Source organism: Ornithodoros turicata, chromosome 3, assembly GCF_037126465.1.
Source record: "Ornithodoros turicata isolate Travis chromosome 3, ASM3712646v1, whole genome shotgun sequence".
Classification (NCBI taxonomy): Eukaryota; Metazoa; Arthropoda; class Arachnida; order Ixodida; family Argasidae; genus Ornithodoros; species Ornithodoros turicata.
In genome coordinates, this window is record NC_088203.1 from 21,963,839 (window position 1) to 21,980,986 (window position 17,148).

The 17,148-nt window shown below is 46.3% G+C and overlaps 2 protein-coding genes across 2 annotated transcripts; both read left to right on the forward strand.

Annotated features, from left to right (window-relative positions):
- The first annotated feature begins 37 nt into the window (after window positions 1-37).
- LOC135388280 (uncharacterized) lies at window positions 38-6,080 on the forward strand. The gene is made up of 6 exons (XM_064617717.1): window positions 38-397; window positions 485-553; window positions 1,108-1,176; window positions 2,437-2,487; window positions 2,560-2,628; window positions 3,994-6,080. Exons 3-6 carry the CDS (start codon window positions 1,154-1,156, stop codon window positions 5,765-5,767), a joined length of 1,917 nt encoding a protein of 638 aa, XP_064473787.1. The 5' UTR covers window positions 38-397; window positions 485-553; window positions 1,108-1,153; the 3' UTR covers window positions 5,768-6,080.
- A 5,422-nt stretch (window positions 6,081-11,502) lies between these two features.
- LOC135388282 (prolow-density lipoprotein receptor-related protein 1-like) lies at window positions 11,503-16,029 on the forward strand. The gene is made up of 2 exons (XM_064617719.1): window positions 11,503-14,555; window positions 14,946-16,029. The coding sequence occupies exons 1-2, from the start codon at window positions 11,599-11,601 to the stop codon at window positions 15,061-15,063; spliced, it is 3,075 nt and encodes a 1,024-aa protein (XP_064473789.1). The 5' UTR covers window positions 11,503-11,598; the 3' UTR covers window positions 15,064-16,029.
- The last annotated feature ends 1,119 nt before the right edge of the window (window positions 16,030-17,148 follow it).

Below are 17,148 nucleotides of genomic sequence, written 5' to 3' on the forward strand. Positions count from 1 at the left end.
TCTGGCATTCTCACAGGTGCGGGATGAAAAGTGCACCGCAGTCAGTGGTTTTGGCGGTCGCTCGTCGCTCCAGCAGCCGCTGTCCCCCTCTTTATTGTGTCGCGTATCACATGTTGCATTTAAGATGTCAAGACACTTGGGAAGGGGAAGTTCGTCCAGACAGGTACTGAGAAACCGAAAACGGCGTGTTAATTCAGATATGCGAGAGATATACGCCGCAACAGACTCCGACTCGCCCCACAGTTCGTCGCAATGCGAAGCCTCGTACGCCCTGAAACCTGAGTACTCACCTGCACACATTTTTCAATGGATTTTCTATAAACCTGCACGATTTTTAACGTCGTAGGGAATATGTCAACGCTAAACGCCTGGAGAGGTGCCGACAGGACACTCAATGGTAAGGGCTCGAGCGGTCACGAATTTCTATCCACTTTTCTTGCGGTTATGTTTTGAATTCCAAATCGATCGTGTTGTTCAATTAAAGGTGTTCGGAGGATCACGTTGGGGACTCGGAAACTGAAGCTCCTGGAAAAGATGACAAAGCCGCCGACAGGTATTCATTCTCAAAGTGCTTCAGCCGTCAGGAGTTCCACTCATTTCTGTTATATTGAGTCGTAGTTTGTTCTACAATTACGAGTACTTACTGGAGAAATTTCGCTTGCTAACCATGTCACACAGTAGAAATTTCAAAATTTGTATTTCCCTGTACACTCTACCTCCATGCACTCTTGCGTTCGCTTAGCTCATATCCCATTTTTTTGTGTCGACTGTAGTCCGATTAGTCGTCTACTAAGACGGTGGTATAGGCTGTACAAGTTTTAAACATGCTGAAATATACGCTGAGTGTTCTAGTACTCGTGTATCGAATCTTTGTAACAAGATTATGATTGGGAAGTCGTCTCCCCTTTTTGTGTTCTTTTGCATGACTCTCTTGTTTCCATTAAATATTTGCAGCTTTGAGATGTCAAATATAATTGTTTTTACCTTCCGTTGTATTTTCCTTATGTTTTGATGCACCATTTCCCCGACCGTTTAATCGGGGCGTTACCAAAAGCAAAATTATTATATTTTAAATACTACATTGATGGTTTTGGTGTCGAATTCCAGGTCTCGCAGTACTCCAACAGGAGACTCGGACACTGAAATCAGCGAAATGGATGACCAAGCTGCTGACAGGTATAATTGCTGTGAAGTTCACAATGATTTGTGCCACTTAGAACTTTTACTGCTTACAGGATGTAGTGATGCCATAATAATAATAATAATAATAATAATACTTTATTGAATAAGGTGCCTGCAAACAGCTGGTAACAAGTTGAATGACATTCATATGGCACACTGCCTTCAAGCCCCAGGGAAAATTTTGCTTTCCATACACGCAAAGGGTTTGATTGGCTGCAGTATGGGACTAAAGTGTGACGTTACCACAATACGAAGAAAATGAGTGCACATTGTGGCCCGTCTTCATTGAGAGACACAGAGGTAGGCTGTGATTACTCACGGGATGATCCGCAGTGGGTGGTGTTTTTTTTTGTAATAGAGGTCTCAAGACGTTTCATCCTGTCCCACACATCACGCGATCAAATTTGTACATTCAGAAAGCAAAATGTGCTCTGTGGCTTTGCATGATCCCAATCTAGTACACCAGGAGCTTGGTACAGCTGCGGGTGCGGACACAGGATTTTTATGAGTGGGGCGTCTCGCCTTTGACAGCATGCTAACGGTTAACTGAAGCTATCTGCAGCAACCAACCGTAACAGGGGAGGGGAGAGGCATCAGGGCCCCCTTGATCAGCCCTTGTGTACAAGTTGCTTTGACACGCAGTCTTCCGCGAGAGACGTTATGTGCGGTGTGCCATGTTTTGAGATTGCAGATCACGTTAAAGACCCCCCACTACTGTCGCTTTGCTCATGAACATGGTTGTCCCGTGAGATAAAGCCACAATTATTAATTCTAAAGGGGAAGTCTCTCGTCATCTGGAGAATCAACATATGTTCATCCCTCTGTTGAAAAAGCACTGATGTGTGACCCCAATATTTTTTTTACTGTGAAGCATCATGCAAAGAATAAAATGGGCTCCTGCGAGAGAACGATGGGCACAGGTGAGAGGCATCTGTCCCGCACATCTTTAAAAAAAAAATCTCCACTCGTGAAAACAGCGCGTCGTAGAATGAGGGGACGTCGTGGTGTAACATCGTCCTCGGCAAGTGACTCATCGTGACGTGGAAGGATTCTCATCGTGTCGGCCGTTCCCAGCTGCTTTCTCAAACTGTTGTGCGAAATTTGACTGCATTGCTGTGATATTGATGTCTGGCATACAAAGTCTACAAAGATGTTAATGTTTGTAGACTTTGTATGCCAGACATTAATTTTTGTTTGTTCATTCTCGGATACACATCCTAAGTCAAGGTAATAGAACACAATTTTGTTTTTCAGTGTTAACGCAAGTTTCAAGGAATCTGACACAGCATATTGGGAGGAATTTTCGTAAGGAAAATCATTTGACATTAAACAGTAGTTAGTGTTACACAATGTTTGAGTTTTGGTGATTTGTTGTAGGGACTTATGCCCTAGCACGGAGTGCGAAGATGAGAGGGAGGACTTTGTACGAGATTTACCTTCAGACGCGTAAGTTTGTTGGGTCTGCCAATCTTGATATTCTTGTAGCAACTGCTATCCTCATCAGCTATAACCTATGCCCCGTTTTGGTGGCTGGTAAGAGCCATCATGCATGCAGTGCATCAGTATTTGTCTGGTCGAGCAAGGGATTGGTACCAGACCACATTGTTTCTCCATGTGTTGTCGTTTCTGGCTAGTTTCATCTCAAATTGAACAATCCGGTACACTTGATGTCTCGAATGAAAGGGAAAAAAATATATGTTGAAGCCATTGGTGAGTGTGGAGACATAAACGCTTTCCGAGTTCTCTGCGCTGCGGGCTCCCAGCTCTTGCAATGCATGTGTGTCACCCCACAAAAAAATGTGAGCACATCTGGTGTTGCTCCACAATCTACGTTCAGCGATTACAACACTATTATGAACGCATGCGCTCAGAACGGTTTCAAATAATAGTAATTACTTTTTCTGTGAAGACAGAACTTGAAAGTCCCTTTGGAAAATTCGATTTGGCAGCACTCGGGACACGGTGCCACGGCTTGAATGCGCTCCGCGTTTAGAGCCGGCAAAAAATTGACAGTGCGTCTACCGATCAAGTCCGAATTTTGCTTTTTCTTCTGTGCATTGTCTAAGGAACTACCTACAACATATACAATTTTCGAGGCAAGTTTTTGGTGGGGTTTTTTAGATAAAGGCTTCCGAAATTTTTCATTTTTTGGTGGTATGGTGCTATTAAAAGAGGTATCGCTTACGTTCCTGAGAGAGCAGAGCAACAAATTATACATCATTCGATAGCCCCATTAATGACAAGTTAAATGGCATCAAGCTCAACCATATCCGTTTAGTACATCGTCTGCAAAGTTTCAGTGAATATGGCTCTTTTCGGCACTTTGAGTCAACTTTGATATTTTTTTGCAGCCAAACAAAAATGTACACAGCACTGCCAACGCAGGATCATCTTGTGCCCTAGGTGGTCTAAAGCCAGATAAAGAAATTTCTATAATGCGACAAGAAATACCCTTGTAGCGAACGCTCAAACCTGCGCGCTACGACATAGTCTTATGAGAGGCAGTTTTTTCCTCACTCTTTCCTACTTCACGAACCGCGCAGCGCAGAGAATTCAGAAAGCGTTTATTTCTCCTAACTCATCGATGGCTTCAACATATATTTTTTTCCCATTTATTCAAGACATCAAGTATACCAGATTGTTCGATTTGAAATGGAACTAGCCTTCTCTGTGTAGTGCCTGTACATCAGTAATGAGTGGCTCTCAATTACCAATCCAGGAATAGGCGAGATCAATTAAAACTGAGGAGGACGTTAGATATAGTTATCGTAAGCGGCAAAATCTACAGAATACTTTTTTGCTATCTCTCAGGAATCTCGAAAGTAACAGCACCCGCAGCCTGGAAGTGACGACTTTAGCTGCGCAGCTCGCCCTGTGGGCTATACAAGTCCGCATTCCCCTTCAACACCTTTCCAGCCTACTGTGTATACTTCATCAGTACCATAGTGAATTGCCACGTGATGCACGGACACTTCTGTCAACACCAAGGTGCACAGAAGTGGATTCATCTTGTGGTGGTGAATATGTCTACCTCGGAATTCTTAGTGGTATCAAGAGGCTGATTGATAGGGGCTTGGTGTTTTCTTCAGACAGATTAAATTTACAGATCAATGTGGATGGTTTACCGTTGTACCATAGTCAAAGCACATGTTTTTGGCCCATCCTCGTCGCTGTCACGGATTGCAAACCTCTTAAACCGTTCGCAGCTGCTGTTTACTGTGGAAAATCTAAGCCCAACCCTGTTGATACATTTCTGGCCCCTTTCATTTCGGAAATGAAAGTTCTCATGACGGAAGGGTTCTCATATCTCGGTCGCGCTTATTCTGTGGCACTGCATTCCCTTGTGTGTGACACACCTGCCCGTGCATTCCTAAAGTGCATCAAGGGGCACACCGGGTATCACGCATGTGAAAAATGTGTCATTAAAGGAAAGTACTCACCACAGTGCAGAAAGGTTGTCTACATGCAATGCAATGCAGAGAAACGAGATGGGGCGAGCTTCAGCCTTCAGAAAGATCCGAGACACCACCATGGAGTATCACCACTTTTGTCACTGGAGATGGACTTGGTTGCCCAGGTGCCATTAGACAGTATGCATCTAGTTTACTTGGGTGTAGTGAAGAAGATTGTAACAGGCTTTTGGCTCTCGACAGGAGTAACGAAAACAAGATTATCGCAGACTGCTAGACAAACTGTATCTGATGGACTGCTTACTCTCAGAACATGGATCCCTCGTGAATTTAACAGAAAGCCAAGGCCTATTACAGATACCAAAATGTGGAAAGCCACAGAATGGAGGCAATTTTTGCTCTACACGGGACCACTTGTACTTAAAAAGGTTGTTGACAGAGCTGTGTACAATCACTTCCTAGCTTTGAGTGCTGCAGTTTATATTTTGAGCAAACATAGCCCGGTTGAAATGCTTGATGTTGCAGAATCACTACTGTATTCATTTGTTGCCAAAGGACGTTCAGTTTATGGAAAGGAAATTTATGTCTTGAATTTTCACAGTTTAATACACATAGTCGATGATGTCCGCAGATTTGGTGCTCTTGACACATTTTCGTGCTTTCCCTTTGAAAACTACTTGAAAGACCTGAAGCATGTGGTTCGCTCTCCACACAAGCCCCTGTCACAGGTAGTTAATCGAATCACGGAAGAGAGAGAGTTCTGTTTTAAGCAGCATGATGATTCCAAACATATTACACTGAAATGGGAGCATGACGAAGGGCCATTGAGTGCAGCAGCTGACGGTGCTAAACAGTACAAACGAATTGACCTGCCATGCTTCTGTGTGTGTACAAACTCCGATGCTGACTGCACAGTACAGCTCAGGAATGGAAGCATCGTTGTAGTGAGAAATATTTTAGAGCACAACGGAAGAATCGTTATTTTGGGTAGCACTTTCAAGAGTCTTTCAGACTTTTATAGGACACCAGTGGCTTCCTCTTTGCTAGGCATACACTTTGCTAATGAGTTGTGCGATGCATTACAGTGTTGGGATGTTGATTGCATCACATGTAAAGTTGTTCGCTTCCCAATCAGTAAAGGTTTCCTTGTGATCCCTTTACTTCACACTGCATGAGCTCAGAGTATGTATATATGTTTAACGTGTGCGTTCTGACTGACATTTCTTGCCTTATGTTGTAGCTCAATTCATTCAATTGAGTTGTTCACGCACCAGTTGCAAGGTGACCAATGTGGTTGCATGCTGTTGTAGAGGTCACTAGTACGTATGATTTTCATGAAACTTTGCAGTCATTAATCCGCTTAACATCGGCACATTGTGAACGAATTGTTTATACTTGTATCTTCATTGTTTTGCATTGCAATGTATACTGTTTATAGGTACAAGCCTGTGGTTTTCAGTTTTTTTTTTCAATAAAACATGAGAAGTAGTTGTGTGTACTGTAATTTCTAAGGAGGCTAGAAACATGTTCAGTTTTCCTGTATTTTCCTCGACCCTGCACGACGTAAATTTCATCAACTGGTAGTAATTGGTAATTGATGATTGGTAATTTTTTTCTAAGTATGAACAAATGAGTCTGGGCAAAAGGATAACAATTAAATGGCACAGAACATGTGACATCGATTCTGACTGCATTGAGTACACCAATCAGCTTGCTTGCATTTATGCTATTTCTTACATATTAATTTCCAAGTGCGCACTCATCTAGCATAGCCAGACACAGGACCGGTAGACTATAGCTGAATGAGAGCATGATGAACTTCGTTTTTCTTAATAGTTGCGTCGCAATGCCAGCAGAAAAGAAAAAAAAAAGATACAAGTTCTTCATACCAAAACAAATATAGATGCCAAACCAACAGTAAAATGATGTGGGTTACATGTGGTATCAACGTCATTTCTATGTATGCGTGTAGCATGTTGGGTTACGAAGTGAAATCTGCGTTGAAACAATGCCGTCTCCCCTACGTTTCCAGTTACGCAAAATGTCATTATGATAATCAACGCTGTTTTAACGTGCAACTCTCACCTGTTGCACTATTGCTGTTGAATTTGCGTTGTATTCATGCACTACAGTTCACAGTGCTGAAGTACGACGTACAGTCTGCGTGAAATTAGCGTTCAGTTTTTGCGTTTCACATAGTTCAACGATATTCAACGTTGATTTTGCATTCTGTCAACCATCTGTGTTGACTGGGTTATTGATACGTTGATGAAGCACTTTCTCCTTCGTCGCTGTTAGGATGTCATGGGAGATAAGATCAGGGTTGACATTCTTGAAAGCATCCGAGTCGCTCTTGCGGGACACCCTGCTAACAGCGACACCCTGCTGCTTGCGGGACACCCTGATGGTCGCCGACAAGCATGCCTTTCGTGCGCAGGGCGCTGTCAGGGCCCAGCAGGACAGGAGCGCCATCGAGGCCGATCATAAGCTTGTTGTTGATGACCGTGGCCCGTTATCGCCTCCGAGAGCACTACTCCGGCGCCGGGCAACCGGTGACCGGCTCCGGGGGCTGAGCGACTGAGCAGACCTCCGGAAGTCACCGCTGGCACTTGACGCGCGCGGCATCCATCCGATGGGGTCTCAGCCCAAGTCCATCCGATGGGGTTGGAAGGACCAGTACCAGTAATTGAAAGCAGGGGAGAGAGCAGTGAGAAGAAAAGGAACACGTCCGTCGGGTTCGAACTAGAGCCCTTCACCATCCGCGGATGGAAGCGGATATCCGCGGATATCCGCAAGATACTTATTCGGTATATATATGTATATACTTATTCGGGATAAGATACGGATTCGGATGAAAATTTAGCACTTTCTGCGGTGTGCGGATCGGATGCGGATGGCGCGAGGTCGGATGCGGATCGGATGCGGTTACGAAGGCAGCGGATCGGATGCGGATATACCGCGTGCTGTCATTTTTCCACCAGCAATTTATTTGTATTGCGCGCCGACAGCCGACAGCGAGCGCATGCTCGGGTTCACCTTTGACCATGCACGGCGGCAAGACGGGAGAGGAGGCATTCTGGCGTCTCGAACCGCGCGAGCACCGACGAGGTAGCGTTCCGCGCGTTCCAGAAGTCTCTCCATATCGCGTTTGTTGAAAGGTTTACCTTTGCTTGTCGTCATGACTGAGTCCTTCCGTGACAGCATGCTTCCGGCGGTCTTTACGCGTCTTTCGAAACGTGCGGATTTTGTGGATCGGATGCGGATGGTGCGTTTTGCTCACCGTATTGGATGCGGATGTAAACTGTTGTGTATGGTGCGGATGTGGATCGGATGCGGATAACGTGTGCGCGGATGCGGGTCGGATGCGGATGCCAAAAATCTCATCCGCGCAGGGCTCTAGTTCGAACTACTACTTCTCATGGTGCTGGAATACATTCTTGATAGATAGATAGATAGCAGTGAGTAGGTTTAGCGATGGATTTACGTTTCGCAAAATGATCTGTGACGTTGGCGTATGTGTAGGCTATTGTCATGAACTGTGCTATAGCTGGGCATTATCTGCTCCGGACACTATAGTCTCCTCGCGGCTTCCCAAGAGGACAAACATTACCGAAAAGAAATCCAGCGACCTATATCTTTGGCATGGCTATTGCTTACCGGCAACACAGAATCTGCTTCCTCGGTTTCGGCTCATTTGTGCGTGGAAAAACTCGGCGACGAATATTTCAACGCACTTCTCGTTTCAAGATAAACAAAACGAAAAAGAATGGCTTTCAATCAGGATTGTCTCTAATTCTGCAATGCACTTTTGCCCGAAGGCTCCTAATGCAAGAGTTAATTAATGAATTTTAGGTAATTAGTCATCCAGGAGTAAATCACTAGTAATTAGTCATCCGTACTCTCTGCGAGAGGTTGTCCGCCCGGCTGTATAACACACCTGCTAAAACGGTGCCTACATTACTGTTTATTAATATTATCTATGGCTTATCTGCTTGCTGCCCAAGCTCAGGCTGTGTTCTCCTGGATGCTGCCCTTATAGCTTTTTTATACAAAAAGATATTGCGCGAGTACAGCAAAACTCCCTGTACATGTGCTTCCCCGTCAACGCCACGTTCCTACCACCGGCTGTGCTGTCTGAGGTTTTCCCTGGGTTTTCCGAAACTTTCCAGACGAACGTCAGTAGAGTTGCCCCTGACCAGTCGGTACAGTTCGGTCCAGGACGCATACTCACCACCCTGTCCTCCACTCCTTCCTGCTATCCTCTCTCCATCTGGCTGGCCACATCTGTACACCGCTCATAGCCACAGTTGCTTCGCGGCGCTAACACCGAATGAAAAAAATAAACCCCGCGTGACCACGCCATCCGCCCTCTCTCCGTTTTCTACGCAGCCTTTTCGTAACGCACTGTGTTTCTTTCGAGAACTTCTGAGAGGCTTTTTATTGCTGTTCAATGGACAGGTGCTTCGTTGCGCACACTCCGCTCCAAGTGCAGTTGCACCAGCGATGAAAGCTTGCGCACCGGCAGAGCCGGCACGTAATCATAAATCAACCCGCTTGCGTTGGTGCGTTTCGGAAGGAAATTACTCCTCCATTGTAATTATTCGCCGAAAATGATTTGTTTTGTGGCACCACCACCATTCGAGTTGCTGCTTTCCTATACCAATATGGCGCAACAGTAATTAGATAGCTTAATTGATGAGGAATACCTCATTACGATACACATTTAGAAAAGAGGTTTCGCTTGTGCGTGCTGCAGCGAAGGAAAGCGACGGAACGGATTGAAATTAGCCACGAAAGCACCTGCTGTTGTCGTCAGTACTGTGCTCATTGGGCGTGTCGGTTGTTTATGGGAGCGCTATATCGACGATGCCGTGAGTGTGTGCAGTAGAAGCGTACAGCTCGCATCACAGTTAACTTGGACGCCATTCTGGCCTGCGGACCCTGGTGCCGCTTAGCAGAAATAACGGCGGAGGGTGTTTCGGTTATCTGTTTACAGTTAGATGGGGGTGATCTTCGTTACGAATGCGTTGGTTTCTCCTAGGCGTTGCCAGGGTCGATCTCTTCCCACTTCGCAGGTTGGAGCGGCGTTCAAGTTAAGTTTGACGCGGGCCGTACGATGACCTCACATCACACCATTTTAATTCTCAATCGTTTCTGTAGAGGGGCGTCAATGGATCTCTCAAGTCACGATATCCCGGCATGCATAAGGGCCATCAAATCATCCGATAAATCCGATCTTGATAAAGAGCACAATCCCGTTTATATACGTTCATTTCGACCACAAGTACAAACTAACTTTACAGAAATAATGCTCTGGCAATTAACATGACTACAGAAATGTCACAAAGCGGTGCACGCCTCTCATTTTCAACAGATCAGGGGAGACAACGACGTCATCTAAGATTATGGTTGGCCATGAGCGTGCCCGTGCCATGGCGTGAGGTTTTGTTTTAAGAGTGCAAGTTGTGAACCCCTTTTGTGTTAGAAGAATTTGTGTTACTAACGGTAAAGGAAAAGGTGTCATGCGTCCATGTTCTTTCCATTTTCAGAAAAGCAGGCTGTGGCACATCAACATCATTCACTGGCGGTATGTACATTCATCCATATTTCCTGGAATTCTTTGTGACAAAGGTAGTTATGGTGACTCGGTGTCGTATCATCTGTAATTAACGCCCAGACGCAACTCTTCGTATACTCCCCACCTTCTGTCTTTCCCTTTCACGAACACTTCTCTAATGGCATCTTCGACTGGCAACCACCGACCATTCTAGAGCAGTGTTTCTCCAACTTTTCCACTACGTGACCCTTTTGAGTAGTACCAAACCTACCATGACCCCCAACCTTCAGAAGCCTTCCCAAAATTAACTTTTTTCAATGACGCTGATACGTTTACATTGTAATTTATGTCATCGCGATTGTAATTATGTCATCGCGATGCCATCGCTGAAGGGCCTCCTCATTGCCCAACACGAATGTAGTGCTAATATTAGCGCAGAAAAAGTTGACACGAGCTGAACTCCGGCAAACTCCAACTTATAGCGGTTTGGAGCACTGCGAGGAGGAAAATATCGCGCTATTTTCTAGCGCTATATATCAAAACACTATATGCTGGAACAGGCCTTTGGAGTTCCCCGCACCATTTTTGTGCCAACGGGCCCTGGTCATATCGTCATTTGTATTCCTTTTACTCAACGCGAGTCTGCTATCGAGGACGCTCTGCCATTTGGTGGGAGGCGGGACACACGTCTTACTCCGTAGATGTAACTCGGCGCCTGCGAAAGAACTGCCGTGTAGGCGAGATTGATTCGGAACCCGGCCACCGTGGCCTGGGTCATTCACAGATGTGTCGTGACGTCGAAGTGCGAGTTATATTCATTATTTGTAAATTTCTCTTGATTATTATAAACATTATTATTTATTTATTTATTTATTATCTTTGTATTGATTACTATTACGCCGGCAAGGTTACCCTTATTACGCCCTCGTCCGGCTGCGCAGGCTGAGAAATGTGCTCACTTTTGTTCACGTTTTGTCCTACCTCTCCAATCTTCAATAGTAAAATACTTTTCTGTACCACTATCACCGTCATTGTCGCTGTCAGTAATTTGCAACACACGCAAGTGCAAGGAGAACCGTAACAACACGGCCCCGAGGGGTAACGACATTGTTCTGCGACATAAAAAAAAAAAAAAAAGAGAGAGAGAAATCAGTCAGTAATGACTGCATAAAGTTATGCCCCTATACGTTCTACCTACGCGTAGTGAGAAACCAAAGGTATGACCTTGCGCATGCCCTGATACCCCGAATAAAGTCTACAAGGAAATAAACCGGGGATCAAATCTCTAGTTTCCCTTACAGCATATCGCGCGTCACACCTGCGACACGCGCCTCGGATTTCCGTTGGGACCTGCCGAAGGGACGTCCTGTTATATCGTTCGAGCTTGTGTGTGCATGTGCGTGCACGCAGTGAGGGTCACCAGCGAGGAAAAATATCCATCGTACTGACATGCAAAACTTAATCCTCGTAGCGCTCGCTTGTCTCGCTGTTCATTTAAAATGCCAGGACGCTGCGGAATACATCGACTGCGGCAACGGAACATTCATCTCATTCACTTCAAGGTGCAATGGCACAGAAGAATGCCACGATGGTCGCGACGAAGCAGGTTGCTTCGAGGTCAACTGTGGACCCGATGAGTTCCAGTGCGAGTCTCAGATGAAATGTGTTCAGGAAGCAAGGCGATGTGATGGGGATTCAGACTGTCCCGACGGCTCCGACGAAGTAGGCTGCGGTCAAGGGAGATGCCCTGGGTTCGTGTGTGTGGAAGAGGACAGGTGCATACAGAGCCACTGGCTCTGCGATGGAGAAATGGATTGCAAGGATATGTCCGACGAGAAAGACTGTGCCAAACACATTTGTTCCCCAGGGCAATTCAAGTGTGAACACAGTAATATCTGCATTCCTATGCCTTGGATGTGTGACAATGCTATCGATTGTTCAGATGGGTCTGATGAAAAGGATTGTGATCAGGGGGCATCATGTGGGCGAGACAATTTTCAGTGCGTCGAAGGAGGCAAATGCATTCCGATGAATTGGCAGTGTGACGGTGACAAAGATTGCGTTGATGGCAGCGACGAGAGTGACTGTGAAGGAAGCGTTTGCGAAAAATTCTTGTGTCGAAATGGGAACTGCATAGAAAACGCATGGCGTTGCGACAACTCAGACGACTGTGGCGATGGATCCGACGAGGAGACTTGCGACACGATGTGTCGTGACGGCCAGTTACTTTGTACGGAAGATAATCGATGCATCCCCATCACGTGGAAATGCGACGGTGCGAACGACTGTCTGAACGGTAGCGACGAAGCTGACTGCGTGGAGCCGAAATGTGAGGGGTTCCTGTGCCCTGAGAACAGATGCCTCCCGTTGGAGATGCGTTGTGACGGTCGCTGGGAGTGCTCCGATGGCTCTGATGAGACCGGCTGCGAAAAGGTTGCGTGCGACAGAATGAACTGCTCGCAAGGATGTCGTCTAACACCCAATGGAACAGTTTGCTACTGCAACCCAGGCTTTGTGCTTCTGTCCAATAACAGGTCGTGCTCTCCAATGAACGATGCTGGAACCAACGTGACGAGGAGTTCTGGGCCTTTACTGCTTTATGCAACAAGTAATCGGGGTATCCATGGCATATGGCTTCAATCGAATACATCCTTCCCAGTGCACTACTCCACTTCACCTGTGCTGGCAGTTGACCTGGATCTGACTCGTCGGGTGCTAATCTGGAGTGAGCTTTCGAACAACGGATCTGACGTCTACGAGCGGTACCTTAACGGATCGAACGTGACGTTGTCGTTAACACTGCCACTGTCGGCGTTAGAAGGTCTGGCAGTTGATGCAGTTACCGGCAACCTGTACCTCACAGATCGTGGACTGAAACGAATCCTTGTATGCAGGTTGGACGAATGGGCGTGTTCTGCGCTTCTCACTACTGGCATTGGCAACCCTGGTGCTATTGTGTTGCATCCAGAAGAAAAGGAAATGTTCTGGATAGAACGGAAAGGAAAACCTTCGATAATGCGTGCGCACATGGATGGAACGAATGTCGCCCCACTGGTGAACTCGTCTATCCTCGCACCCAGCAGCCTTGCCTTCGATGACGCCACCAACAGGCTGTATTGGGCGGACTCGGAATCCAAGACTATAGAAAGTATTGACCTTACTACTGGAAAGATAAGAACTGTACTAATGAATCAGGACTTCCACCCCGATATCATCGCGATCTTTCACGACGAGCTTTATTGGAGCGATTGGCGAAACCTTTCGATCAACTCAGGTGACAAGTTTAACAGTAGTGGATGGGACAAAGTCATCACAGACGTGGGCACTTCTGTTACGGGACTTGTAGTTCATGAAGCAGACGGAAATGCCCATAACGTGACGAACCCCTGTGAGAACACTCCATGCGAAGACATCTGCGTACTCAGTGGAGGCGGTTACAAGTGCCTCTGTCGTTTCGGCTATGAGCTCAATAAGGACGACAGCACTTGCAAGTTCAACAGCTCACCCTTAGCCAGTGCGAACAGTTCCCACGTCATAGCAGCAGTAGCCGCCAACGGAACTGAAGCAACGAAAACTGATCTCCTTCCGGGTTTCGTCATCGTTGCAGAGGGTTCCACGTTATACCGGGTCAACCTCGGTGAAGCCACTGATCATCACGTCAAGAGGTTAGATATGGGAGCACCAGTTCTAGTTGGTGCAGTGGCTTTTGACTGGGAGGGACATACCTTGTATTTCGACGACCAACTCAAGAACAGCGTTCTCTCCATCCACGTGGGATCAGCAGATGTAAAAGTCGTTCATCTCGAACACAACGGCTCCATCTCCGGAATGGACTTCGACGGCAGCAACAGGAACCTCTACTGGGTAGACGAATCAAAGAAGACTCTCGAGGTTTGTCGCTCCAACGGGTCCGCCCACACAGTTCTTCTGAAAGAATTGGGAAAACCGATAGACGTCGAAGTGTACCCCGAAGAAGGTGTATTGTTTGTGCTGTCTTTGACCGACTTCCCCGCGGTTACTCGTTATGCTATGGACGGTACGAAGCCTGAGATGTTGTGGTCGCTCTCTTCTGTCCGGTCGATGAGCTTTTCCGTTGACGAGACGGCAAGGCTACTGTTCTGGGCAGACCCTGTACGTAACGGTATAGGTTGGGTTAGCGTCCGAAACCAAACTTATAGTCCAAGGATGTTCGTTCAACCGGTAGCTGGTGTAGCGACGTCATTATCAGCAGGGAGAGGCCGTGTGTTCTGGGTGACGTCGACGGACAGCACACTCTTCTGCCTGGATGTTGGTCGAGGCCAAGTTCAGTCGGTGGCACTTCCGGCTCGGAATGGCACTGTGGCAAGAAAAATTGTGTATGCGGCTCCAGCGCCCGGAAATGGCCGTGGTGTATGTTCTATCCCAGAGTAAGTATTGATTGCTTCAACATGAGGCGATCGAAATGAGATGTCATATATTTTACGTCGTATGTTAGAATTGAGCAGCAGAAAAAGTCGACATCTGCATTAGTTGTTACCCGTGGCGCCCCTATAGTCGTGTTCCACTTGAGAAGGAAAAGAAACCTAATCCTTCAGCTCTCAAAATATTACTGCGCCGCAGATAGGATGGCTGGGTGGCTGGGCACAGAGAGGTCACGCTCCCTCCGGTGCCAGATTATGCAATCCATCATACTCTCTCTGCTTCCGTATTGGCTGTTAAGACTGGCCGCACCTTTTTGTGACAATACTATATGATCAGATCACATTCGATAGACATAGGTAAATATCGAGAACTTGAGCATGCAACGTGTGTTTCAGGAATGGTGGCTGCTCCCACATCTGTCTTCCTTCTGGATTAACAGCGTCCTGCATCTGTCCTTCGGGAATGGCACATGGCAGCGATTCCCATCTCTGCAAAGAAACGCAGACGAAATAGACGACTCCCCGTACATCCTGATGCAAGCACGTTCGTTGTGTACTGGAAGGCATACATCCCTGTGCAGGCGCTCTTGGAGCTGCTTAGACGCCTATACAGTCAACCCTCGATGTATGAACGGCACCCTCCGTTCCCCGAACTATCGTTCATAAATCGAGGGATTCATAAATCGAAAATTCCGTCAAGTGATCACTATCGAGCAAATGGAACAGTATTTGCGTGTTGGGATTGTGTTCATAATGCAATATAATGTATAATTTTGCTTTCAACCATGTCTGCGGCTGTTAGCGCATTCATACTCTGTTTATTATTCAATACTAAAGTGTTCTTTGGACCATGCCCTGCGCTGTGTCAATCTTAGAAAGTAGAGATGTCAGCACATTCGCACTCGACTGCTCTCGGATTTCCTGCGGGATTTTTAACCTCCGTTTATTTATCTCCGGGTGACAGCGACCACCTAATTGAAGAATTGAGGTCAGGAATACTTGGTCGCCCCTTGTACGACCCCCGAAAACCGTTTGTTGTTCGGATTTCCAGGGGTAAAGAACGGAGGGTGCGATACCTGGAAAACGTTTTGTCCGTTCCGGTGTCATTCATAAGACCACGGAATAATCCCTTTGAAGGTTTCCGTTGACCTCGGAACGATCCATTCATAAATTGAGGGCAAAAACGCTGGACAACTCCTAGTTGCTTCCCAGAAATTCCATTCGCTGTTCGAATATCGAGATTCCTAAAACGAGGGGAAAATGCATGTAAAAAGTTCGGTTCCTCGTTCTCGTGTTTATAAAACGAGGGAATTCATAAATCGAGGGTTGACTGTATATGGATCCTGCGCAGTTCAATCTTTGTGTTCCGATCACTTTGCAGATTTGTGGGATACATCGTGGTCGATGGGAGAAAAAGCTAACAGCCGTACTGTAGAGGACGCAAGCGTAAACCATGATTAAAGAAGATGGGTTTACCAGATTTCAGTTACTTCTGCTGCACGATAGTTACCATACCTTATAATACCGCAGGGCGAAGCGTTCGGCTTGTTGGTAACACACTGGGAAACACGGAAGTGCATGAAAAACGCACAAGTGCAAGAAGTACAGGACAAGCACAGGTGCTCGCTCACCCATCTGCCACCATCACCCACCCCATTTCTGCTTAAAGGTTGTGTCCGGACAAAAACCGCAGTTGAACTGAAGATGCGATCGGAATAGTGGGTGCTTGAAATACGTCTGACCGTAATATTTGTTTTGAAACAGTCCGAAACATTAGAAAATGAACTTAATGGGATTTTGCAGCTGGCTGCGCGCTCCCGGTTGAATACACGCAACAGTGTGCCGACTGACGTCATTGGAGTCGGTTATGAATATGAAGACAGGCAGTCCGGCACAAAATGCGGTCTTCTGACTCGCAATGGGTGGTTTGCAACTGCCTGTCAAAATGACGTAAGGGAAGTTGCAATGTCACGTGAATTTACGCTTCCGGTCCGTAAATACGCTTGCGCTTCCGGTCCGGTAAAAATGGGCGGATGTTGAGCATTTAACTGCACTAATTCTGCGGGTAAGGGACATAAAATGTATCTTGTACCCTCGGGGTACCTTGTACTTACCATTATTAATTGTAGGGTAAGGTGGGGTAAGATGAGACGAGGGACAAGACGCGACATTTTTTGCTCGACGCCGCCTTTCTCAGAGACGTGTTGCTCCATGCGCTTCGAAGTTTACTCATAGGTGGCCCAGCATGTCAGCTTTATTGCACGTGAGAATTGTCCTGATTGGTCTATGCGTTGAAGAGAAAAAGAAATCAGTTACTTCTGCCTGGAATGTAAAGGCCCGCGAAAAAGGCGCGATTTTTTGCAGTCCTTTTTCTTGTCATCTGTGCAGCAGCATTTCACTGGCTTATTCTGTCAATGTAAGTCCACATCCTGTTTTTTTATTCATTCGTCCAGATATATGCAAAATATGGGCACTCTTGGTTTTCCGGTGTTGAACAGAAAAATTAATGCATCTGAGATATGCACGGGGTAAGACGCGACAATTTAATGTAATTTAAATTTAATGCCATCTTAAATGTAATCTCATTTAGAAACTGATA